At 45.3% G+C, this 26,077-nt stretch overlaps 7 gene segments (V, D, J or C); all 7 read right to left on the bottom strand.

The window, feature by feature from the left end:
* Window positions 1–5,193: 5,193 nt before the first annotated feature.
* On the bottom strand, window positions 5,194–5,784 carry LOC131483335 (T cell receptor beta variable 6-2-like). The segment is given in 2 exon segments: window positions 5,194–5,576; window positions 5,659–5,784. Coding segments are annotated over 2 exon segments (432 nt in total).
* A 1,873-nt stretch (window positions 5,785–7,657) lies between these two features.
* LOC131483372 (T cell receptor beta variable 9-like) lies at window positions 7,658–8,783 on the bottom strand. The segment is given in 2 exon segments: window positions 7,658–8,273; window positions 8,405–8,783. Coding segments are annotated over 2 exon segments (534 nt in total).
* A 2,070-nt stretch (window positions 8,784–10,853) lies between these two features.
* LOC105942325 (T cell receptor beta variable 5-1-like) lies at window positions 10,854–11,529 on the bottom strand. The segment is given in 2 exon segments: window positions 10,854–11,202; window positions 11,327–11,529. Coding segments are annotated over 2 exon segments (348 nt in total).
* Window positions 11,530–14,442: 2,913 nt separating this feature from the next.
* LOC131483336 (T cell receptor beta variable 12-5-like) lies at window positions 14,443–15,008 on the bottom strand. The segment is given in 2 exon segments: window positions 14,443–14,777; window positions 14,879–15,008. Coding segments are annotated over 2 exon segments (411 nt in total).
* Window positions 15,009–17,798: 2,790 nt separating this feature from the next.
* LOC131483337 (T cell receptor beta variable 4-2-like) lies at window positions 17,799–18,388 on the bottom strand. The segment is given in 2 exon segments: window positions 17,799–18,154; window positions 18,254–18,388. Coding segments are annotated over 2 exon segments (405 nt in total).
* Window positions 18,389–19,620: 1,232 nt separating this feature from the next.
* On the bottom strand, window positions 19,621–20,232 carry LOC131483338 (T cell receptor beta variable 3-1-like). The segment is given in 2 exon segments: window positions 19,621–20,030; window positions 20,147–20,232. Coding segments are annotated over 2 exon segments (459 nt in total).
* Window positions 20,233–25,577: 5,345 nt separating this feature from the next.
* Window positions 25,578–26,077, bottom strand: LOC131483378 (T cell receptor beta variable 2-like). The segment is given in 2 exon segments: window positions 25,578–25,903; window positions 25,994–26,077. Coding segments are annotated over 2 exon segments (360 nt in total).

The raw sequence follows: 26,077 nt of genomic DNA on the forward strand, positions 1-26,077 counted from the left end.
CTGGATCCTGCACCTACAGGGGACCAGAAATTTTCTAGGGCTCAGGGCTGATTTTTATGTGTAAAGCAGCTAGCTGGATGTGCAGTGTTATGGAATCACTTCTGTCGCAGAAGTACGGGGAAGTCTGGTTGGTGCTGGCTGATTGCACAGTCAGGGGAAAATACTCCGTTTCCTTCTGGAGTTACTACAGCCTTTGACAGCACCCCCTTTCACATTGCTGCTAACACTGACTGAGTAATGGGTCAGTCTTGACCGCTGTCTGGCATTTCATTGCTTATAGAACTTTGTGAATGGTTCAGGCACTGAGAACACTGCAGGATTTATCTTACTTCCTGCATGTGTGGTTCTATGTCTTCATTCCTAGGTGATTCCAGCATCCACGGATGTGTTAGAGTGTAAGGCACAGAAATAGTAACGGATCTGCATGGAAAGGTAAAGGTTTGCAGCCATGATCTGTAAACCCACTCACACGATTTCTCAACAGAAACTAGAACTCCCTTTATGCCAGGAAACTAAGGATCACACAGGAAAAGAATGTTGGGGTCATGGCAGGGTCAGGCGAGAAGTAGCTCTCCAGTTCAATGCCGTGATTCAGGATTGATAGCCTAATGGTCTATAGTGGTCAGGCAGCTGCACTTGTGACGTCACTCCTTTTACCCTCAGATCATCGTTGGCTCAGTAGGATCAGCCTCACCTCTGAGTTTGTTGCCCAGTAGGATCTGCTGTGAAGAGCAGGTGTAGCAGCAAGACTCTCACTTATCATACATTCAACTCTGTTACTTCTTCATGTTTGTTTGTTTTGTTTTGTGTTGATGTGTTTTGTTTTGCTCTTCTGTTCATCTGCCCATCATCACATCCAGGAAGTCCTGTCATTAACTGTGGATCTGATTAAAGTGTAAAGGAATGCTCCACCTTTTAAACAGCTGAAGATAGTTTAGTTACAACCGAAATTGGCAACATCTGCCAAGATAGTGGATCCAAGCCCATCTTTTTCTTAACCCCTTCTTTCTCTGCATTCTAGTTTCTTGTCCAAACACTTAGTCCCTCTGGCATTGCAGTGCCATCTTGTGACGAAGAAGTGAAGTTCACCACTATCCTTCCCAGATCTAAAGGGTTTCTGGAACTAGGCAGATAATGAGATTATAATCAGGATAAGGCCAAATTTGTGAATAATGAAGTAAATTGGAATATGATAAAGACATGGGATATCCACAAGCAAGCAATTGTGCATCAGCATCTAAAGGAGAATAAACTTGGGTGTTAGGACTGCCAACAGCACTGAACAATAAATGAGCGACTTACAGATGACAGACAGGTCTGTTGTTCTGAGTGCCAGCACAAGGGAAGAAATGGTTCTTGGAAAAGCAAAAGAGAGGTGAGGCCTAAAGACAGACACAACAGTGCAACATCTTTTATGGAGGACACTAGCTCTGCTGGATCTACAACTCATTGTCCCACGTGCCCAAAGGAATCCTTTCCAACGCCAAGGACCAGCTCTCGTAGTCATCTTTCCACACTGTTAGGCTCGCCCCTGGAGTTTGCTCTTCCTCAAATTCCCCTGGACCAACTCTGTTCCTTGCATGTTGACAAGGAACCTCTCCTTCCTTCAGAATCACAGATTTACCTCTCTTGGTTTAATTACCTGCCCTCTTCATTTAACTTCAAAAGACATTTAAGTGTGGGACATAACCTTAGTGCCCTTGTCAAAGAATGTGCATGTTTGACTACTTTCAAAAGATTTCCAATTAGTGCTGTTCTTTGCATCATCACAGATTGTACCTTGGGTGAAGTGTTATGCTCTTTAAATAATTTCTGGGACTAATGTAACCAGTTTCTGCTGGTGACAAGTGTCTCCTGAGGGAAACAGATAGATGGGTTTTGTTTTTGATCCAGTCCACTAATCTATGATGTTTGATTGATGAATTTAATTCATTTACATTCAGGATTAGTACTGACAGGCAGTAATTTGATCCTGACATTTTAACAATGGGTTGTTCATTGTTTAATTTAGTCCTTTTTGTCATTTTACTGGGATGTTCTCCACACTTGCCTTTGGTTTTTCTCCACACAGGCCCCAAATCTCTGTCAAGAGAACATCTATGCCTGGGTTCATCTCCTGAGCTCCCAGTGAACTCCCCTTCCCACCTGACCACTGGAGGAGCTCTAATCACTGCTCGCAGACGCTGCTGGGTTATCTGGTCACTGCAACATCAGTCTGTTTTCTCTCCTGATTCCCCATGTCCATCAGTCCCCAGGTGCCCTTCTGCCATCAGCCTGTCCTCTTCTATTTACTGGAATCTTTCTTCCATGCATCGCCCTGGTTAATAACTCTCCATCAGTTTAACCTGTGGTTACCCTATACCACCATCTTGGTATAAGAGGATGTGGAGAGAAAGCACACTCCTACTGTTGATAGGAGTGTAGGCCACTACAACCTCTATGGAAATCAATATAGAGAGTACTAATAGAACTGAAAATTGATCTATCCTATGACCCAGCTACCCCATTTCTGGGACTATATCCAAAGGAAATTGAATCTGCTTATGAGAAAGGGATCTGTAGTCCTATATTCATGCCTGCACAATCTACAATAGCAAAGATATTGAGACAACCTGGGTGCCTATCAAAAGAGGAGTGAGTAAAGAAACTGGTGAATCTACTCCGTGGAATACCACTCATCCTTTAAAAAGAATGATGGTCCCAAAGAGAGGCTGTTATGCTGAACAAGTCAATCCCAAAAGGACAAATGCCACGTTCTCTCTGCAACTTTCCTGCAAAACACAAAATCAATAGCCCTTTCAATATTGTTTTTTGCAATATCTCATGGGTTTTGATAATTTTATTTTTATTTTCTGCAGAAAAGGCTTATATCCATTCCATATCCATTTGTTTTTGAGCTGATGTGGGGACCTTAAGTACCCAATGAGCTGTGATTATCCCCACCTAGCATTCTTACTGCCAGAGAGGCAGGAGTTCATCTTGGTCACTTCCTGTGAAATGGTGGCTAGGCTCCAAATCTACCTTGTTATCTCGATGTGAGAAGATCAAAAACCACCTTCCACTGAAGCTCCCTCCTAGCCGCCAGGAGACAGATGGATGAGGTTTGTGAGCAGGAGGGAGCTGGCAGTGCCACGCTGTGGCTAAGCTGCTGGCACAGAGGTACACAGCTGAGTCCCCGGGCTCTGCAGGCTGGATGTTCAGGGTGGAGGAAGATCCCTCAGGTCTCTTAGCAGAGAAGCGCTCCCCAGGCATCCCTGACTGGTCAGATGCAGCTTCATATTGGAAGTAAATCATGAACTGCAGAGCTTGCCCTGGGGTCTGTCGGTACCAATAGAGACTAGCATGGCCAGACTCTGGGTCACAACTGAGAGTGACATTCTGCCCCCGCCTTGTGATCCTGTGCCTGGGGTCCTGGGAGACTCCAGCATCCACATGTTCTGTGCAGACAGGGGTTGAAAAAGAGGATGAAAATGATTATACTCCTCATTCACATATAGTCATGTGTGTGCAAAACGATATACACATACATATGCCCAACAACACATAAGCCTACATGTACACACACAGTGCACACACTTTGAGATTGCTTCATGTCTGAGGACTCACCTGCCCCCAGGAGATATAGGACCACCCAGCAGAGGAGCTTGGTTCCCATGGCAAGAAAGGCTGAGATGGGAGGCTCCACCAAATCAGGATCCTGGTGGGCAGCAACAGAGGAGGAGGAGGAGGGGAGTCCTTGTTCCCACAGGGTGGTTTGCAGGTGACATCACTTCCTCTGGTCACATCCCAATACCTCAGAAACACAAGACTCACTTGATGTGATGGTTGATGTCTGATTTAAATCTTTGGAGTCATCCTCATCTTCCCAAGCACACATGCCCAAAATGACTAACAAACTCAGCTAATTATTTGCAGATCATGTTTTATCCTGGGATCATTATCTGTTGTTTAAAACTTAATTTGGGCAGACTCTTTCAATTGCAAACTCAGTTTTTTTTCTTATTTATTACTGACAACATGATATAAGTACTCAATATCATTCTTAATTGAACACGGACTGTGGTTTTTCATTAATGACTGTTTTTATCCCAATTTCTGTTGTTTACGGAACTCTCAGCCCATACCCTAGAGAGCTCAATATCTTTTCACTGTGACTGCTTTTAAAATCTCTCTATTTCAATTCCTGTACATTCAGTGTGACACTTATAATTGGAACTCAACTGAATATTTACAACAAGAGATTTGGGTGTTTAATCACAGCTAGAAAATTCTCAAATGCTATGAGACTACCCATAATTTTCCTTTCTTAAACACTGATGACTTGTGACTCATACCTAAAGACACATAATAAAACATGGAGTACATTCTGGTACGATAGACGCCTCCATCTTGCCTTTCCTGCAGTGAGCTTCCCTTCCCTATTGTGCTTGTATTTGCTGCGCTGCATTCCAGGGAACTTATTCTCATCTGAGTTTGACAGCAACAAAACTTTCTTTAATCACATAGCATCTATTTTTAAATTCTTACCAGTAGTTCCCCCAGTTATCATATTATTCATAATGTCTCTTTCTGCATCTTGGCAGGCTTGACTTTCCTTTTTAGTCATTAAAATTGAGCTTTTCAAACTATGACATCTTATTTTCAGATTGTCTTTATGACATATTTCTTCTTTGTCTTAGTATTCTTAGTGGTGCAGATACATTTGTCTGGTGTCGACCCATGAAGTTTGTAAGAGGCTTGGGTTGAGTGTGAAGAGCTTGAAGAGTCTGAACGCTTTGCAACTGTCTCCAGTCTCTCAAACACATGAGCTTAAAACTGCCTGCTTCACTCCAGGTTGCCAAATAAGTCCTCATGACTGGGACGCAGAATTACAAAGTGCTCTGAGAGTAATCTCTGCGTTGTGAGCAACAGCAGGCAGAGGCAGAAACTTGGATGTACTGGAATTACAGATCTGGATTCACTTCAATGTCTGCAGACTCCAGCCAGTGGGACAAAAGTAGAGCTTGAGGGACACCATCAACATCCCTTCCTGAGAGATCAGAGAAAGACCAGGGAGCTAGAATGGAGACATCTGACATGAGTACACGCCTGGTTGATTCTGCCTGATGATGCACCTCAACACAGACAAGGACTCCCACTACTCAGGACACCTCGTCTGCCAGGTTCTCTGGAAGCACCTGCTGGAAATTATAATCAGGCATTGCTGTGTTCTGTTTCAGGAGATGGAGGCAGAGCCTGCCCTGGGTTTGTGTGTAGAGAAGAGCTGGTTATGCAGTGCTGTGGATCACTGCTGGCACAGAAGTACACAGATGTCTGCGAGGGGGCAGCTGACTCCACGGTGAGCAGGAAGTTCTGTATGTTTGGTCTAGATGCATTATACCCATCAGGGACTTCTCCTTTATCAGTGGTGCCAGCAGCAACTGAGTAATGAATCTGCTTCAGGCCCATTCCTGGATCCTGGCGGTACCAGTACATGTAGTTGTGGTTCATGTCCTGGACACATGACATCGTCAGGCTCTGTCCTTTCTTTAAGACCTGGAATGTAGGGTTCTGAGTGACCCCTGCATGTGCTGCACCTGTAGAGGATGACAAAGATGAGGACCTAGCCCCAGTGCAAGGGCTTGGCACCAGGACCTTGAAAGTCCTTCCCTGCCTCACCTGCAAGCAGGAGACAAAAGGCCCCCCAGAACAGGAGGCTAACACTCATGGTGGGAGAGGGCAGGACAGCTGGGCCTTCTGGTCTAAATATTGGCACAAGGAGAACAGAACATGTGACTGAGTCATTCTGAGACTGCCCTCACAATGCCTGGGACTCTGACCTTTCTCTCAACAGACGACACGCCCCTTTCCCAAGAAAGTACAAAAGCAAAATGAACAAGTGTGTAAAAGTGAAGGACTCAGAACAAGAAGAATGTAGTTGAATCAACCACAGTTTCAAAGTTTCTCCTTAACATCACTGTGCAACAGCTTACAACTCCATTTATATTTTGTTTCTGTGATTGTAGCTTTCCTCATTAATCCACTGATTGTATTTAACTAAATATTTCTATAGTCTAGAGTCTTCTCTTGTTAAAGATTTTTAAAGATTTTTTAAATGGAATATTTACAGAGAGAGCTTGAGAGATGGAGAGAGAGGTCTTTTCTCTGTTGGTTCACTCTCCAAATAGCCACAATGACCATACCTGAGCCAAACTAAGTCCAGGGGCTAGAGCCTTCTTCCAGATCTCCTCCATGAGTTCAGTGGCCCAAGATCCTGGACCATTCTCCGCTGCCTTTCCAAGCCATAGTCAGGTTGCTGTAGCAGAAGTGTAGCAGGTAGGACAGACACCGGCTCCCAAATAAGATGCCAGTACTCACATGCAGAGGGTTAGTCTGTGGCCACTGCACCAGTCCCATGACTTTCTTTTCATATAATAATTTTTCAACAGATGACAGCTACATTGTTTTTCCTACTTTTGTACACAAAGAATCAAGGTATAATTATGCATTACTGTACACAGTGCTTGTAGATCTGCAATCAGCCTTTTGAAATGAATGATAGATAGCTTCCACAGAGAGTCGAATCTTACACATTTTTGTAGTTCAGATCTTAAGCAGGGCAAACTCCTATAATGGAATGTTATTAAGCCCCCCCCCCTCCTTTTTTAAGGAGATCCTGCCATATGCAGCAAAATGGATGAATGTGGATGTAATGCCAGTTGAAATAAGACACACACACACACGCACACACACACTCATTTATATGAAATATCTCAAATACTCAGGCCCACTGAATCATAGAATAGAATGGAGATTTTTCAGGAGCTGACAAGGACACAATGTGGAACTACTGTCGAATGTTGTATAGTTTGGATTTTGAAGATTAGTAAGATCTGAGAATCTACTCCACAACCCATAGGTAAGCAGTACTGGTCTAGCAGCCCACTCATGATTGAGACATGTATATTTGACAAGTCCATGCCTGAGTTCAGACCCAAACTCTGCTCTCACTTGCAGTTTCCTGTGAATGCACATCTTGGGAACCAGCAGGTGATGAATTGGGTCCTGCTACCCAGCAAGGGGATCTAGAAAAATTCCTGGACCCTGAGATCAACTCTTCCACCTTTGGTCATTGTAGTGAAACAAAATGCAATGAACCTCTGTGTCAAGAGGCTAGACTTCACATGAATTGTTGTCACAATAACCAAATTAAAGAGCTGGCAAAACAGTAAACAGGAAAAGATAAGAAGAAAAAGAAGTTTTGTGTAATTTAGACACTAAGTTTCTTCAAATAAACAACAAAAAAGACATATTCTGTTCAATTTAGATTCCCTTTTTTATTTTTCATTTGCTTCTTTATGTCAATAATACATTTTCCAAGGTAGGTGACCCAAGCATGCTTGTTAACTGAAGTCCAGGAATGGCAATGGTGTCTGTTTCCTTCCCTAAGCTTGATTGCGTCATGTATACGGAATCTCTCCTTTCCTATCAAATGTCCAATCCCTTTACTGCACAGCTGGGAACCTCTGTGAAAGTGATGTTTTGGCCCAGACCACAACTGCAGTCCAGAAAACTGCAGCTTTCTTTAGGTCACAATGAAGGATAAGAAAAGCTGCTTTTCCTTGAAGTCATAAGTCCCTTGATTCGTGAGGGAAGATTGTCACAGACAAACATGACAGAATCAGAACTCAGAAAATGAAACCCAATAAGGGGACAGACCTATACAGTCAGGGTAGAGATGTTCAAGGACAGAAGCTCAAGTAGTTACTAGACACAGGCCTCAAGAGCGTTGCTTTCTGCAAATACAGAGATGCATAAATAATATCTTCCTTGCATGATTTACCCAAGTCTTAGATCATATAAGGAAGCAGCAGTGGCAAGTGCCTGGGAAAAGTTTGCATGCTTTTTCGTTTCTAGCCAGCATCTACCCACCACATCCCCTTCCTGTTTGGAGATAGGAACGTTTTTGCACAGAAAGCTGACAACCACGGAGGGCTGTGTCACGCTGCTGGCACAGAGATACAGTGCTGAGTCCACCAGCTCCAGGGCACTCAGGGTGAGTTCAGAGCGATAGTCCTTGGACTGCCAAGCTGAGAAGCGGCCTGAGACTTCTCCTTTATCTCTCTGCTCCCCATTGTAATACTGAAAGAGGAGCTGGGGGCCCTGGCCCAGGATCTGCTGGTACCAGTACACAGACAAGTGTCCAGACATGGGAGAGCATTTCAGTGTCACTTGATGTCCTTTGGCTTTGATCAGGTGTTCTGGGGTTTGTATGACTTCTGAATCCACTGCCCCTGTGGGAGAGAAGACAGCAGCTAAAGGCAGGGCCAGGAGGAACTGTCTTGCTGCTGCCAGTCTCAACAAGCTGACATTTCAACAATAACAGACATAAGTTAGAGGTTAGCAAGCTAGGACCAGAGCTCACCTGATCCCAGGATGCAAAGGACCACACAATAGAGGAATCTGGATCCCAGGGCAGCATCAGGAACCCAGGGCATCTCCATGCTCAGAGGTGAGGTCTCCAGGGTGAGTGTCCTCAGGTTCTGAACCTCCTGTCACCTGGATGGGAGCACTGGCTGAGAGGTAGCACTAAGCTTGTTCTCCCTGTACATCACACTGAGTCAGCGCACTGTAAGGTGGCACCCAGATTCTGCTACCCTATTTGCCTGGCCTGTCCCTCCCAGCCAAGAGGTGGTAAATTGACTACAGTCCTCACATGCCCAGAACATACTTTTTCCTTACACATTCTACCTCCATTTGTCCCTGGCTCTGACACTGGTTCCTCAACTTTTGTTTCTGCAATTCTTTACAGGCACAGCTAAACTCCTTCTTTTTGTGGAGATCCATGGCATCCTTGCCCTTCCCTGGGCAGTGTCCATGTATTTAGGACCCTCTTACCAATTTCACATCAGCCTCTGGATTCAAACAGCAGCCTAGTCTTCTCTTCTGCCCTTCTCTTCTGAACCTGCCTTCCAAGCCCTCCTCCCAGGAGCCCTTACAGCACAGTGCAACTGCCGGCCCACAGCACCTCCAAGTGGCCAGCATCGCAGTCTATAGGAAATCCCACCTTTAACATAGTGAATGCTCTCCAGAGTGGTAAAACCTGGAAATGTCCGCTCTGTCCCAGCACATCTATTCGATTGCTTCCCGGACTGACTCATTTGGAAATAACACTCATAAGACTCAACTCTACCTTTAGCCTGTCAGACCCCTCTCCCTGCCAAAGAATCAAATCAACACCATAATTCAAGAGGAAATAAATACTATAACATTGCCATGAGCATGCTAATGAGAGGTGATCTTGAATTAATGCAGGTCGTACAGATCACTGCTGCAGCATTTAAGAAGGCTTAGCCTGGAAACTGTATTCACACTGCTTTTTCTATCAACAGACACCTTTTCCTGTAGAGTGTTTAAGTGAATTCTTACCACATATCAGATACTTGGTTTACAGGCAGCTTCTAGACTTCATCCTTTTAACTGGCTATAAAGATAATGGTCTATTGCCAAGCAAAACACAGTCAATTTTTCTTTCACTTTTTTTCAGGTTCGTTTCCAAAAGCACCTTTGATGGCATTTCCAAATCATTGCATCTCTAACATTGTGATTGCAGTGAGGAAATGTTCTTGTTACAGGCTCATGAAACTAGATAAATATTACCATGGCATATTTTTCTTTGTTGGAAGTGCATTGCCAAATTCCAGCTTTAGATACACTTACTGTGGGGCGGATAGCTGAAATCACTTGTCAGTACTCACTAGAAAAGCACAGTTGCTCAAAGTTTGGCAGAATTTGTGGATAACTGAGATACGTTTATTTTGTAGGTGAGAGGAGCCCTCTCTGAAGATAACACGTGGGTAATAACACCCCTGGTCTTTGTATAAAGAGGCATTAACATATTCTTGTCATGAACAGCAGAGTGTTCAGGCAAGAGACAAAATCCAGGGTCTGGGATGCCAGGGTAGGCGGGTTGGGACTAGAACATGATGAGCGGAGTCCTTTCCCAGTGTATTGGGGAACAGGAAGGCCCTTATAGGCCATGAGAAGATTAACACACACAAGTAAGGATAGAAAAGGTGACTGAGTGTTAGGAAAGCCCCACGACGTGTTTCCCTCAAAAGATCCATGTGGTCACAGCTAGTGCATCGAGGATGAGTGTCAGACCCCGTCCCAGGGAGGCAAAATCTATTCTGGGGAAACTAGAGAGTCCGGCCTGCCATGCCTAGGGTGGCAGGCTCTAGTCTGTGCTTTGGAAAGCATCTGGCTTTGTCCTCCAGAACAACTCTGGCGCCAGGATCAAGAACTCCAGTTTCTTGAGCAGCTGGCATTTGGAGATGTTTTCAACTGAGACCAATTGTGTTATGATGCAAGTTGCTACAAGGCCTTGCTTACTTGACCTTGGGAGGAGAGAGAAGTAAGAGCTCATTGTGCATAGAACATGACTTTTGGTCATCTGCTGTCTCTGTCAATTTTTAATTTTTATGGTCATCATCTTTAACATTCTCTAAATTCCAATGCCTTCTCCCTCAATTTTATAAAGCAAACTCCTGTGGTATTAGAGTCTACCTACTGCTATGAACAAGCAAGTTTGACGTAAGCAGGAAATTTCCCACTCTACAAAAGAAAGTTCAGCTGTTAAATCATAAAGTTTTGTTCTTCACTTGTCGGGCACAGTGTAATGCAAGGATGGCTTGTTGTATCAAACCCCTTCTAAGGTGGCATAATACTCTGAACAGATGCTGGTGGTCTTGCTAGACCTACCCCCCAGTGGTGGGCATGCTTCAGGTGTCACTTTTCAGAACACTGACACTGGTTTTGCTGCACCCTGCAGGGCCCAGGCTCTCACAGCTGTGTCAGCTATTAGGCTTCTCCACATGAGGAAAGAGGTTTGTGCACAGAAGGCTAGGGACTCGGCAGGGCTGTGCTAGAAGCTGCTGGCACAGAGATACATAGCAGAGTCCTCTAGTTCCAGGGCACTCACGCTCAGCTCAGAGCGGTAGTCTCTAAATTGGTGAGCTGAGAACCGGTCTGGGACATTTCCTTTTGCACTCTGTGATTCCAAGTAATAATCAAAGAGGAACTGGAGACCGTGGTCCATGCCCTGTTGGTACCACAACACACGGTCATGGCCAGAGGCTGGGGTACAATTCAGTGTCACTTGTTGCCCTCTTGTTTTGATCAGGTGTCTTGGTGTTTGGGTAACTTCTGCTGCCTGTACTGGTCCTGTGGGCAAAGCAGATGGAGATGAACACAGGCGAGAACACAAGGGCATAACTCCAAGGGAAGTGGAAGATTGAGGAATTAGTGTATTCAGGGTGGGGATGCTCTTCTTGGCCCCATAACTCACCTGTTCCCATGAGACAAAGTAGCATCCAAAGAAGGAGCCTGGAACCCATGGCTCACTAGAGAAAGTTTTCTGTGCTCAGTGTTGGCCTTCCTAGATGGGAGCTGAGTTCTTGGTCTGTGCTTTCCTGTTGGGAAGATTATCCTGAAATATCACTGCCCTGTGTCATCCCCTAACAGCCCTCCTGCTGTCCATTATCCCCCTATTCTGCTGGGCCTGGGAAACAAGGGAAGAGAAGTTGGAGAAAAAAAGAACATAAGAGAAAGCCTAAAAGTTCCTTGGCTAACGCATGCCCCAAAGATATCCCACCTTATTAAGGATTTGTTCACTCCCAGTAGACAAATGGCCACATAACAGCAGAACCTGGAGCTCATGGCAGGGTTGGGCAGAACCTAGGACATGTTCTGTTTCTAGGAGGGCTGGTGTTCTGGTCATCTGTTCTCTGATTGGATGTTGGGCTGTGAGGTCAGTGCTCTAACATCATGGTCTGTGAAGGCTCCTGTGTAACTTGCCTTTCTTGCCGTGTCCCTGGCTCCCCTCCTTCAGGACCTCTGTTTTGTCCTGCAAAGTCTCTCCTGGATCTGGACTGGCTTGCCTTAGGCTGTGCTGGGCTCAGGCTACATGAGCCATGTGCATCATTCTGGCTCCTCCTTGGCTTCTTTCCAAAGTCAGTTGTTCTTGCCCAGGGTATGTAGACTGCCCCAACCCAGCACTCACCTTTCACTCTTCCTTCCAAGCTCAGAAAGACTTTCTAAAACTGTGCTGTAGCTAAAGACCATGGCTCCCTATGGCAGCAGCACACCTGCAAGTATGTGTACTTGTCATAAAAGTCTGCGGTGGGAAAGGTGTCAACACTCTTCTTTAACCCTGCCTGTTCCAAGCAGCCAGCTCAGTGAGCGCCATATGGGGGCTCAGTGGTGCCACAGTGCCCCCTTGTGGACTGCTGTTCAGTGATTTGAAGGTTGGTTGGTTTGGTTTTGATTTTGTGAACTGCGTGCGTGTTTATGTCCACCTGAAGCCATCTGTCCAAACCCCAAAAGTAGCAGCATTTAAATACAGGACATTTATGAAAATAATTCAAGCTAAGTTGGATCATAAAGGTGGAGTTCTTGTTTGATAAGGCTAATTTGCCTGCTAAGGAGATGCAGGAGGGCTTGGCATTTGGCCCAGTGGCAAGGCTGCTGCTTGCAATGCCTGTGTCTCACATCAGACATGCTGGTTTGAAGCCTGGATCTGCGTCAGGACCCAGCTTCCTGCTTCTGGAGGCAGAGGGTGAAGGCTCAAAGGAGCTGAGCTCCCACCACGAACATAGGAGACAGCACTGAACTTCTAGCTCCCCGTTTTGACTTGACTTTGTCCAAGATTTTGCAGATATGTAGGCTATCCAGCAGAAGGGAACATTCTCTCTGTCTCACAAAATAAAACTAAAGAGAGAGAGAGAGAGAGAGAGAGAGAGAGAAGTTCTTGCTTGTTCTCTCCTGAATATTTGGGGTCACAGCAAGAAGGAGGGATTTAAGCAAGCCAAACTGAGAGCCTTCACCAGAACCTGACCAACCCTGACCACAGGCCTCCAGAGTCATGCCAAAAGGAGTTTGTTGTTAAAGCTACTCATTCTATGGTATTTTGTTAAGGAAGGCGAAGTCGACTCACACTTGGCATGGCTGAAGAAGCCTGGCCTGGGCTGTGTTTAAGATGGGGACTATCCCATCATCTTAGGTGGTAGTGATCAAGGAAGTCCCGGTACAAATGACATGAAGACAACCTGTCATCCTTACAACAGTTGGACTCAAAGATTTGGGAGTGATTGATAATTAGCTGAAGCTGTTTTTTAGTCAGTGGTTCCAACCAGCTTTCGCAAAGTGGATCACTATGGTCTACATGATAACTGGACCACACGATAACTAAGTCATCTTAAAATGAAGAAAATAGTACTCATTGCTCCAGTATGACTGAGGTGGTCGTTTCTTTCTCTTCTAAACCACCTTCTCCCTCAGAAATCCTCTTTTGTCTGCTGTTACTTGACCACAATTTGCTTTCATTTCCCCATCTCAGTGAGTATAGGTACAAAGACACTCAAAAAGCTCATGGGAAATGGAGTTCAATGTTCATTTTGGTGCAAAACGTTTTTGAAATTCACACATTGTGGTACATTTTTTCCATGCACTTTTCAAATACCCTCATTAATGATTAAACTCCTTCAGTTTTACTTCAAAGCTTACGTAGGAAATGGAACATTTTGTCACTGTGCTTCGTGTACTGAGAAGGAGAAGCCTACCTGGGATTTTAGAGGCTTCACAGACAAACGGCTGCCCTTGATAAAAAGAGAGGCCAACAAAAACTCATCTTCTGAACCATACCCTTCATTTGCTTGTTCCGTCTCAGCTTGTCACCAATCCAAATAACTACACATTTTTGTATTTTTGGTGCTATTTTTAATTTTATCAATTTTTTTGATAAAATTTTTTGATTAAATTTTTTATCAATTTAATCAACCATACTTTAAGATCTACCTGCCTTATGAATTAGAGATTAATAAATTCCTTTGTGGGCTACTTCCTATATCATGCTGCCTGCCAACTGTAGTTTCTGAGAAACGAGTTGTGTTTCTATTCATCATGCTTAAAGTGAGTGTTGTTGCCATGCGGTGCCTGAATGGGCATCCACTTTGCCCAGCTCGTCCCCTGTTGTTGATCTGAGTCTCAGTCCAAATAACTTCCTGTCCTGTGCTGCAGGGTCCTGGGGCCTTGTGCTGTATCATGTCCTGGAGCAGTATTGAGGTTCTGGTGTTCAGATCCTGTACCTTATGAAAACTCCACACTTCCCTGGTAATAGCGTGTCATCACTCACAGGTGGAAGGTGTGTTTTTGCTAAATCGGAAGAAACTAATCAGACATCAAAAGAAGATACACAGACTCCTCACTACCCTTGTCTCATCCTTGTGCATTCCATTGTGCTTGTGGACTTTTCAGAACATCGTGGCCCCAGGTATGTTTCTACTTAATATTTTGGCACTTGGAGTTAATGGTTAGCTTTCATGGGAAGCACCTGCAGCCACAAACACAGTCCCCTCCCACCCTTTGGCAGAGTGTGTCTGTGAGAGCCTGCAGGAGCTGTGAAATTTATGCATGGGCAGGAAGTGACTTTGTAGCAATGTGATCCAAGCTGCTGGCACAGAAATATGTGGCTGAGTCCCCAAGCTGCACAGGTTGGATAGTCAGTGTAGCGTGGGAGTCCTCAGACATGTTAGCTGAGAACCGATCCTTGAAGAAGTCCGCCTTCTCAGCAGGTGCCTTGTTATAGAAATAGATCAGAAACTCCATTCCCTTTTCTGGGGTATGTCGATACCAATAGATGGCATAATGACCAGAAATGGGCTCACATCTGAGGACTATGCTCTGTCCCATCTCTGTGACATCGTGGTTGGGTGTTTGGCTGACTCTGGATTCCATGTGTCCTGTGGAATAGACAGAGGCCAGAAGGAGAATGAGCAGGAAACTGAGATGTGTCCTCAGATAAGCACAAAATGGAAACATCCCAAGCACACACAGGACTCACCTGCTCCCAGCAGGCCCAGGATCATCCAGTAGAGGAGACAGCCTCTACTGGGTCCTGCTGTTCTGTGTCTGTCCATGGCAGGATCAGGCAAGGCTGAGTCCTTTCTCTACTAAACTCTGGGCATAGGTTGTTTGAGAGAGGAAACCCTGTATTGCCACCGTCCAGCTGCCCATAGAAGCTCTGCAGCGCCCCCACAGGAGTGAGAACTACAGTGTCATCACAGACACAGAGAAGACTTCACCATGTCTTGGATGTATAGGCACTTCCGCCAGGATCTTATATAATGCCGGAGACTGGCTCCAGCCCAGTTCAGAGCTCAGGAAGGGTGTGTAAATCGGCGGGAAAGAAGACAAGAAGAGACGAGGACCACTATAGCGTGATGTTCATAATGGACAACTTTAAAAAGTTGCTTCCTTGGGCTTGGCAGTGTGGCCTAGTGGCTAAGGTCCTTGCCTTGATCCCATATGGCCGCTGGTTCTAATCCCAGCAGCTCCACTTCCTCTCTAGCTCTCCTCCTCTCAGTATATCTGACTTTGTAATGAAAATAAAATAAATCTTAAAAAAAAAAAAAAAAAAAAAAAAAAAAGTTGCTTCCTTTATTTATGCAGAAATCATCACGAACTTTTGCACAACATCCAATTGTTTCATTTTTACTTCATTACAGAATGATTACAAAAACAGTCCTAAAATGTTATTATTTTACTTCAGAGAAAATATTTTCAGCAAGCTATACTCATTCAAACCTGCAGTCCCCTGGCTGAAGCCAGAAACTTCATGGTTGGCAGAGTATGTGGTTACACAGTGACAGGTGGCTATTTCATACCCACAATCAATTTTCACTAAACCAGTATAAAAAATACAAGAATAAAAGGAAAGCCTATGAAAGAAATTCATAAAGGTATATGTCATAGATTCTTTACTAAATCTTGTAATCAATCATGCATTAATTACCATCACCTTCACCTGTTTCAATTGTTTTTTGTTTGTTCTTTTGTTAAAGGGCAGTGAAAAGGATCAGGGCACCTCAACCTTTCTACAAATAGAGGGCCCTTGCAAAAAAACTTTTTAAAAAAATCTTTAGAAACTGTTTTCTTTCCCTAAGCACAAGTGCCAATGTAAGGTCGAAGTGTCAAGCCATTTTTCTTTGGGGGTTCACATTTGTTTCCGTTTAGAAGATGCCCCATATACTTTCTGCTTTCTGTGGTGAGAAACCAAAATGCGTCATTTCATGTAACAGTTCAAGGCCACATGGTAAACAAACTCTTCGTACCTCCATGATTGCCATCTGTTCCAAGATATTATCAAGCCATTTCTTAAAGAAAACACTACTTATATTAGGGCAAGCTCCAGGACAAAGATGGGCACGTAACAGGATGTTTGGGGCAATGTGGGCTCAATTGTACTATTGTATGCTTTTAGCTGTGTGTCATCCCCATAAGTTGCTAAAGACCCCTTTACCATAACATGATTGATCAGTCTGAGGTGTTACATTGGTTACAGGAATCATGTCGCATTTGCAGAAAAACAGCTGCAAAACCCTCAGGAGAATTCTGTGAAATATCAGAGAGGTGGTCAAGTGTCCATACAATGGGGTGAGGCAGCAATGAGGTGTTTAGGGACATTCTGCCGGGCCTCACCATGCAGCCAGAAGCTCCTCAAAGCCTTGCTAACCGAGAAGCGGTGCTAGTCATACCCTCGCTCCATCTGTCCCAACTGTATGGCTTCCCGAAAAATAATGTGGCCAACAGTTGCCCTTGGGGAAGAGCAAGGCCAAGGGTAAGACTGCAGAAGTTATCCAGGATCCACAACACTCCAGAGGTGTCAATCTCTGATCCTAATGATTCAAACTGTTGGGGACGAAGAGACCCAGGGGGAGAAATGCTCCTGCAGGTGTTGGTGGAGAGAATCCATCCTGGTGAGCAGCAAAGCTCCAACACATACCAGCACAAGTCAGGACCTGAGAGAGAGCACTGGAGAGAGAAGAAACTCCCAGTCCAGGTCCTGAATCGATGAGAACAGAACCACACAAGCTTGTGTCTGTGCAGACGTGGGGCTGTGATCAGGTCTAGACCGGAGTGGGAAAAAGCTGAGTTAGACAAGAGGCAAAATGGAATGTAGAATAACAGTGTAGATGAAGACAGAACAATACACATTTGCAAACCCATTTCCCAAGTTCTAGGTCCCCTAGAACTTGGCAGCTGGCTCCAGCCCTCCTGGGACCCTTCTTTGAAAGTCTTTTGTTGGGTTTCAGAGCTCAGGACTGACTGACCCTGGGAGGGACGGGCACCTTGGTTCCTGAAAGGTGGCTCAGAAACAGAGGAGCTGAAGTGTCCCCAGTGAGGTCCCTCAGAGGACAGCGCCCCACCCTCCGTGTGGTGCACAGGGTGTTGCAGGGTTATCTGTGCACAGATAATTGTGAGGAGGAGTCCTGTGAAATCTTAAAGCAATGAGCCATTTACAACAAGCTGTAATAATTCAGAAAAAGCTGTCATATAAAGCATCCCATATGGGTCCTAGTTGGAGTCCGGGCTGTTCCACCTAGGACACTGGAAGAAGACCAAAATCCTTGGACCCATGCACCTATGTGGGAGACCTGGATAAAGGTCCTGGCCTTGACCAGTTTCAGCTGTTGTGGCCATTTGGGCAGTGATGAACCAACAGAAGGATCATCTCTCCCTTTTTCTCTTTCTGTAGGATAAAGTTTTATCTTTCAAATAAATAAGTGGATTGTTTTTAAAAGGGCATCTAAAGCATCTAGAAAATGAATTGGTTTTTTCTTTTAATCAGCTAACATAGCAGTCCCACTCAGGTCAGACAGAACTGAGACTGACTAAGGATGTAGACACTACAGCTGCCACAACTGCCTGCTGCTTCTGTCTGGGGAGCTACAGGAAATACTCAACCAAGCCCCTCATTGCTCTCAAGGTTTCCAGGATCGTGGGGGTTTGTGCACAGGGAGGCGGTGCATCTGCAGGGCTGTGTCTTGGCTGCTGGCGCACAGATACACAGCTGAGTCTCCTGGCTGCAGGTTGGACAGATGAAGCAGTAGATGAGAGCTGTCAGGGCATTCAGGGGAGAAGCGGCTTGGCACACTCTGGTTGTCAGTGAGTTCTTTGTAGTTGTAGAGAAACATGAGCTCCGGGGGCCTCTGAGCGTGCTGTTTGTACCAGTACATCGCATTGTGATTCAGCCGTTGTCCACATCTGATCGTCTTCTTGTTTGCTGTTCCCATGACCAGGTGTCTTGGTGTCTGGGTAACTCCAGTGTCCATGAAGACTGTTGGGAAAAGAGACAAATCTCGAAGCTCAGGAGGCAGGTTGGTTAATGCAGCCAAAAGGAAAAAGCATGGGCAGCCCATCTGAACCCAAGACTCACCTGTGCCCAGGAGACAGAGGACCACACAGCAGAGGAGGCAGCAGGCCATGATAGGGTGAGGTCTAAGTGGGGCTTCACTGACTGAGATGCCCTGCTCTGGGCAGGGAACTGGGCTCGGTTTCCTCGGCTCTGGTTGGTGGCCTTTTCTGTGATGTCAGTATCCCCATTTACCCAGCTCCAATTGATTTTCGTTCTCCATTATACTCTTTGTAGATTCTGATAGAAGCTGGAATTGCACTGCCTGGGAAACTGACTAGGCACAGTCAGAGCTAGACTCATTCCTGCATGTGCAGCCCGGATCAGCACAATTCCCCGATAGAATCTGCCCCTTTCCTTCCCCCCTCCAATTTGTTTCTCTTGCGTCCTGTGGTGGGTGTATGCTGTGCCCCAACCTACAGGAACCACCACCTGCTCTGACACTCACAGATGGGTACTGCAGCCAGTACCAGCCTAGTACCAGCCTAGTCCAGCCAGGCATGCCCTCCAGCCCCAGTTTTTGCATGCACCAGCAAGAAGTGGGCAACGCTATTTAATTGTTCCTGGTCTCCCATGTAGGCTCATATCCTGGCCTGACCTAGACATGCCCTCTGATTTCCCATCTCCAAACAACTGTGTCTCACCTCATGCAGTGGTCAAGTGCATGGAAGACCCTAGAAGTCATACCTCCTCTGTCAAACGTGCCCCCCAGCTGCTCCCACTCCAATATATTCCCAGATCCCCTTCCCTGAGCAATCTGAGGCCACCATACCACCCCCGCCTAGGGGCCCTGGTGATGTGTGTGATCCAGCATTCCCCACTTAATTTAAAAAAACTATGCTAGCATACTTCTATAGTTAACACAAATTTTACAGTAATCATGCCCTGAATGCATGCCAGCTCCTGGCTGCTTTTCTTCTAGAGGTGCAAGCTTGCCTAGACACAAGGCAACACAGGCAGTTGCCCACAGCCGGGTATTGTCTATTTACTTAACATGTAATACTAATACTGAAGGGAAAACCTGGTGATTCACCGTCCATTTCACCTTTGCTTAGGGTTCACTAATTCATGATTTCCCAAATATTGTTCCACTAAATAAGAAACAAATTCATGGTTTGGATTTTGAACTTAGAAATATTTACCATGATTTTAATAAGTGTATCAGCAATCACCATGCTACATCTAATAAGCACCAATGTTTCCAGCAGAGGTAGATAAAGGATGGCTCCTGCTGACAGTGCAGACCCCAGTGCATGGGCAGTGGTTCTGACCACTGTGCAGTCCTGGCTACTTCACTGACCTTACCATGAGCACCCACTCTAGCAAGTAAGTGGGATGTGCAAAAATGTGGGAGTGCCCAGTGGGTATTATGACAGCCAGAAACTCTCCCATCAACCAAGGAAAGGAGGCACAGAGCCTTGGGGAGCAGTGAGCATGCTGTCCCCACAGCTTCCTGATGGCACACGAGGTTTGTGCTCAGGCAGGCAGTGGCTCTGCAAGGCTGTGTCTACACTGCTGGCACAGAGATACACAGCCGAGTCTTCTGGCTTCAGGGCCTTGATATGAAGGTTTAAATGTGCTTTGTCTGGAGATTCAGGTGAGAAACGACTTGAAGCTGTTTCATTTAAAATGAGTGCCTTATTGTTGTAGGAAAACAAAATCTTCAGCGAATTCTCAGAGTCCTGCTTATACCAGTACATAGTATCATGGTTCAGATCTTGCTCACATTTCATAGTTGCTTTACTGCCTACTTGTGTGGTGAGATGTTTTGGAGTCTGAGAAACAGCTGTGTCCAAAGGGTCTGTGAAGAAAAAGAACTGAACTCAGAAAAGTCCTAGGAGGCAATCCACTGCTGAACACATGGTTACACAGCTTAGAGATTCAGCCAGAGTCACGCCGCCTGGGCCCAGGACTCACCTGCTGCTAGCAGGCAGAGGGCCACACAACACAGGAGCCTGGAGACCATGGCGGCACTAGCAGATGAGAAGACCAGGACACTGCAAGCTGAGGATTCTGGTCTGCCAGAGTGAGAAGTCCAGGCTGCAGGTTCAACTCTGCCTCTCACCAACGAGTGCTTTGCTGTCTGTGATGTCACAGCCTGTGTGCTGGTTCCTGGTTCTTACAGTCTCCTCCAGTAGCAGCACCTCCTCCGTTTGAACCTCCGGCCTTTGCTCATTTCAAAGGACTGTTTGTCACTGACCCCTTGTCTTTGCCTACACCAGAAGTTGGCCACCTCTTCCCTTTCTCTACCTCAGGGATTTCCAGCTCACAGTCAGGCTTCACAGCAATAGCACAGGGAGCTTCACTCAAATGTTTGACCCTTGAATGTCTGATTAATGCTTAGTGATCTCAGGCTCTGGCGGTTCTCAGCGGGACATTGACTCAAGGCCTCAATTGGAAACAACTTAGTCATGTAAGGCATGTTCATGTTATTAGCTGCAAACTGCTGGAGTTAGGGGGGTAGACCAAATCCCTGCTCCCTGTGACACCCTCTGAGGGGCAGAGTGAGGCAAGGCTCTGTTACCAGGAGGTTGCTACAAGAGTGAGTCATTTTTCTTGCTGTTAAAGAGAAGCGTGGCAGTCAGGTCATGCCAGCCTGGAATGCTTTACCATCCCGGAGCCATCTCCTCGCCACTCTCCTTTCTGTTGCATGCTTAATTTACAGCTCAGTGCATAGCCCACGGTCCTCATTCTCTATGTGAGCTTACTTACTACACTGCATAATTCTTTGTCGTAAGACATGCTATTGAATGATTGGTATAATCCCCAGCTTCTATTGACATGATGCCAAATGTATACCCTAACTCAACTTGTGATAAATACAAACATCTTCAGTTGTTTCTGAATCTCAGGTGGCCTTGCTCCTCTACCAGCATGTGTTGCAGAGCCACACTCAGGGACTGGTAGAGCTACAGCTCCCCCTGGTGGTCAGCAAGACACATTACTCAGCTCTGAACCTAGGGCACCCAAGGTAAGTGTGAGGTCAGGGAAGTAAGCCACCTGGCTTCAGTAAGCCAACATGTCAGAATTTGTTACCTTGCTCACAGACTCATGAATACTGTATTACATCAAATGATCTCTTTCTTCACTAATGTTCAGCAGAAGTTTCAGGGGAACAAGGGCCATCAACTCCTATTTGCTTAGTGGGCTGGTAGTAACTAGTGATGGTTCTGAGCCCCTAAACAGTCTTTTTTTTTTTTTTCTGATAAAAATACGAAGGTCAACAAACACATCAGCACATGTAATCATTTGCCTGCAAATGAACTGCGAATGAACCAACAACTGCTACTCTTCCAAATGGAAATTCAAACCAAAACTAAATAGGACATCTTGTTACAGGCCATTTCATTATCAACTGTACACATCATTAGTATTATTTACCTACTTAGCTGCTATACTCTATCTATTTAAATGTTTATATTTGTTATTTCTTTTACATGAATTATAAATATTTACCCTGAGTCATTCAAAAGTTGCACTTAGGAAAACGTAAAGGAGAAGTATGATACATAAGCATTACTAACTAAAAAGTTAGTATGTATCATTTGAGCTTTGTTATTGGAAAAATTAAGAAGATACTTAATGGAGGAGTCCAGGAGACTACTGAATTCCTAAATCTTTACCTAAAGTTGTCATTCTTAATATTGAACATTGAATGTGAAAAAATGTGTTCCTGCATTCTTTGATTTTTATAATTTTCAGCATTTTGTAAGTGGCTTTTAATACAGAAAGCTAAGAATCTCAGGTCCCAAAGTCAAAAATTGAAAAGGCTCTCTTCAGTAGATTCATCTGTTCTGTTCTAAATGAAAAATATCAGATTTAGTCTGGTAGAAAATTTAGGATAGCATATATAAATGTTCTGAAATGACTGTATAACAATTAAAGTGTACATACAACAAAGTTTTCTGCATTCTTGGATTGCCAAGAAACAACAAAAGTTCAAAATGCACTTTTTAAAAATGGTGAAGCGTGTGTCTTCAGTGAAAGCAAACTGAAAAGTCTTCTTCCATATCTGTATCCCGAATGTGTGTTAAAAGCTCGCCTTCTATCTCCAGGTGTTCTGGAATCATCACTTGTTTTCCATTCAGAGATAATGCAGTTGGAAACCAAAGCTGAGGATGCCTCAGCTGTAGCCAGCTGCCTCGGTTGCCTTGTACCCAGGCAAGTGTTACACTGCTGGCAGAAAAGCAGCCAATGGCTGGCAGGCATTCCAGGCCCACTTAGTGCCAAGTTTGTGTTAACTATACCAGTGTGCCAGCACAGTTGCTTATTTGTTTTGTTCTAACAAAAGTGGAGAAGCTGGAATATTCTCGGCTGGAACATACCACCCCAGCTCCCAGGTTGTGGGCTGGAGGATTGCAGATTGTATGGGGTAGGGACTCTGGGGTTCACTGGAGTGGGTGCGACTGAGGGCATGTTTGACAAGGTGTGAACAACTTCTGGAATCCTTCAAGGGCTGGGCCATGGCACTCTCAGATAGATGAGCGAGCTGAGACAGAGTGGTTTGCATGGGGAAAACAGGAGCGCATGTATGAGTCAGGCCAAGGCAACTGACCATGTGGGTGGCAAGGAATGGCCTAAAGTAGTATTGCCCACCATCTGCTGGTACATGCAGAAGCTGGGACTTGGGGGTATGCCTGGCTGGGCTAGGCACCAGTGCCCACCTGTAGGTGTTGGAGCAGGGGGTAGGCCATATCACCTGCCAAAATGTAAGAGAACTGGATCTGGGGATAATTTCTATAAGGGAATCATGGGCTCACCTCCATGGAGCTGCAGCACCCACCGATTTATGCAGAGAACTGGGGGCATTGACAGGCCCAGTCATACTTGCACCACAGCACTCACTTGAGAGGAGAGACCACCTGACACTTGTGGAAGCTGGGGCTGGGAGAAGGTCAAGTGGGGCCATACTATAGCACCTGCTGGTGCATGCAAGTATCAGGAATGAGGACAGACCAAAGGCAAGCAGAGCTGTGACCTCCACTGATATATGTGAAATCCAGGACTGAAAGCAAGCCTCATAGGGGAACGTGGGGACCTCCCCTACTAAGCAATAACTCCTTCTGGGGAGCCCAAGTGCTGGGGCTGAGGGCAGACTAGGCCAGGCAAATCGGCAGCACTCTTCCATGTTCTGTGGGCTGGGTCCAGCAACAGGCTGGACTGGGCTAGGCCACAGCACCTGCTAGCATGCGTGACAGTCAGCTTTCCCCATCCTGATAAGTAGATTTCCCTCAGTAATGTTATCTCTGCAAGATCTCTAGGGATTCCCGGCCCATTAGTGTCACTATCAGAGTCCCATAAGCTTCAATCTCTGAGACCTTTTCTAGGCTAAGCAGAGAGAAAACAGAAGCCCAGCCCCTAGGAACTGTCCGCAGGAACAGAACTTCTACTGCACATGTTTGTGGCTTCCTACCCTCTGTAATTCAAACTGCCTTTCTTTCCAAACCCATGCAAGTTCACACATATGGAGTCTGGGTGTTCAAGGTCTCTGTTGAACCACAACAGATGTACATCAATGGAAATGTTTAATATTATGTTTAACTCACCCCACTTCAACCCTAACTCACCACCTCTGTAAACCACATATTCCTGTTATAATTAAACCCAACCCTTTTCTTAACCCTCTCCAACCCAGAGATTCCTCCCTAATCTTCAGGGCTGCTCAAATCTCGGTAGTGTCATGGGGCCTCCTTGTGGCCAGAGGACCGAAGGTGGCAGAACTCGGTCCCCTAGCAGTGGACCAAGGGCAACAGTGTGGGAGAGGTCTTAGGATAGGAGCACATATGTAGACAGAGAGCTATAGGGAGCCTTTGTTCCCACCATCTCAGATTTCTCAGTAGGTAAATAGCTGAGGAACTTGGTACCCATTGTGTGGGAAAGGCAAGAATGCCTTCTCCCAAACTCAGGCTTCAGATCACCAGGGACTAAGCGACTCCTCTCAAGGCTGTCCTGAAGAGTGATGCCATTGTGTCACTGGGGCACCTCCAGTCTTAGGATCAACTATCACAGGCAAAGAGAGAAAGCCTCAGTCCCAGCAAGACACAAGTCTGCCCAGGACTCCCCTCCCACGAGGACCGGGACATCTGAGAAGGCATGTGGTCCAACACTCAGGGTGGAAAGCAAGCTGTGAGTTCCAGGGGCACTTGCAAGAGATTTGAAAATTAGGAAAAATAAGCCTAGGAACAGATAATAAAACATGACTACAAGATTATCTTGCAGGACACCAATGTATATCATGCCACAGAAGTAGAACACCCTGGAACCCATGAGGTGGAGTAACTATGAAGTAGGTCGTTGTCTTTGTGTTGTTGTGCATGGTGACTGGGTGGAACATCTGAAGGAACTAAGAAGACACGAGGGAATATGGAGGTGTCTGACGTAATTTTTCATTATTTTCATTAAATTCAAACAAATAAATTGTCAAGATGGTAATTAACTTCAATTTGTACACATAATGAACACATAGGGAAATGCCTACAGTCATGCTGCTATCATGGGTTGTAAGATCATACCATGTTTATCATCTCCCTGCCACCAATTTAATATTTTCTTCAATTTTGCTTGGCACTTTGGTGGTCTCAGTTATCTGATGAAATAACCCAGAGCTGTTAGATGACTTACTTAGTTCTGCCATGGTTGCTGCAATTCCAAAGTTGTCAATGTCATCAGGGATTTGAAGCATCAACAGATATTTAATCATTTACCTTAATGTCACAAAAATCTTTCCTTGTATTGTACTATAGCAAATCTATAACTACATCATAGTCAAGATCAAATATTCCCATCTTTACCTGCTGGTTTCCTGGCATCAGGAGCTCAAAATGATTAAGAGAAGTCACAGCCCAGGTTCAGTGGAATTCTTATAACGACCTCCCTTCCATAAGAAAACAGGATCTAATCTGAGTGGGAAAAAAAAAAGCTGAGCTCCTTATCCTGCTGAACGCTTCCTTTGGGGATCCTCTATGGTCACAAGGACATATCTGAGCCAGTATCGAATAATCAATCATCTCTACATTATATCGGGGGTTGTCCCCTAAGCCAACACAACAAACAAAAATTCCAACAAAAACAGGAAAAAATGGAGATAAAGAGAAGACCTGGATCACTTCTCCAACTATTGCTCCATCTTTGGACCCGACACTCCTACCCTGTGATGTCCGCATAAAACTCTGTAAATCCCACAGCGTATGGCCATTCTGCTCAAGCTATCCTACCCTGGTCATTTAATTTCAGATATCTGTCTATTTAAAGATAGTTGAAAACATGAACCCAACCAGATTTCCTTCTCTGGGACAGGAAGGGGTGCTGGTAGCTGGAAGAGAAGCAAGCACTTTAAATGTTTGTGCACAGGCAGGCAATCTTGTTACCAGGCTGTGGCTAAGCTGCTGGCACAGAGGTACACAGCTGAGTCTTCCAGCTGTGTGGGCTGGATCTTCAGAATTAGATATGATCCACTAGGCCTCTCAACTGTGAATCGATCATTGAATATTTCAGACTTCTCCGAGGGTTTATCATTATAGAAGTAAACCAGAAAGTCCAATTTTTGTCCCAAGATCTGTCGGTACCAATAAAAGTATAAGTGGTTAGGAATGGGATCACACCTAAAGGTCACTGCCTGTCCCATCTTCATGATCTGGTGGCTGGGGGTCTGGGTCACTCCTGGTTCTGTATGTCCTGTGGGAAGAGAAAGACATTTAAGGGAAAGGTTTTGAATCATCTTAGGTAAATGGGAGACAAGGATTTCCTAAAATCCTAAGGATCTACCTGCTTTCAGGAGAGTAAAAATTGTTCCCCATAAGAGCCAGGTATCCATGGCAAGGTCGCAGCAGGAATCAAAACTCTTCTTGT

Source organism: Ochotona princeps, chromosome 25 (genome assembly GCF_030435755.1).
Source record: "Ochotona princeps isolate mOchPri1 chromosome 25, mOchPri1.hap1, whole genome shotgun sequence".
Classification (NCBI taxonomy): Eukaryota; Metazoa; Chordata; class Mammalia; order Lagomorpha; family Ochotonidae; genus Ochotona; species Ochotona princeps.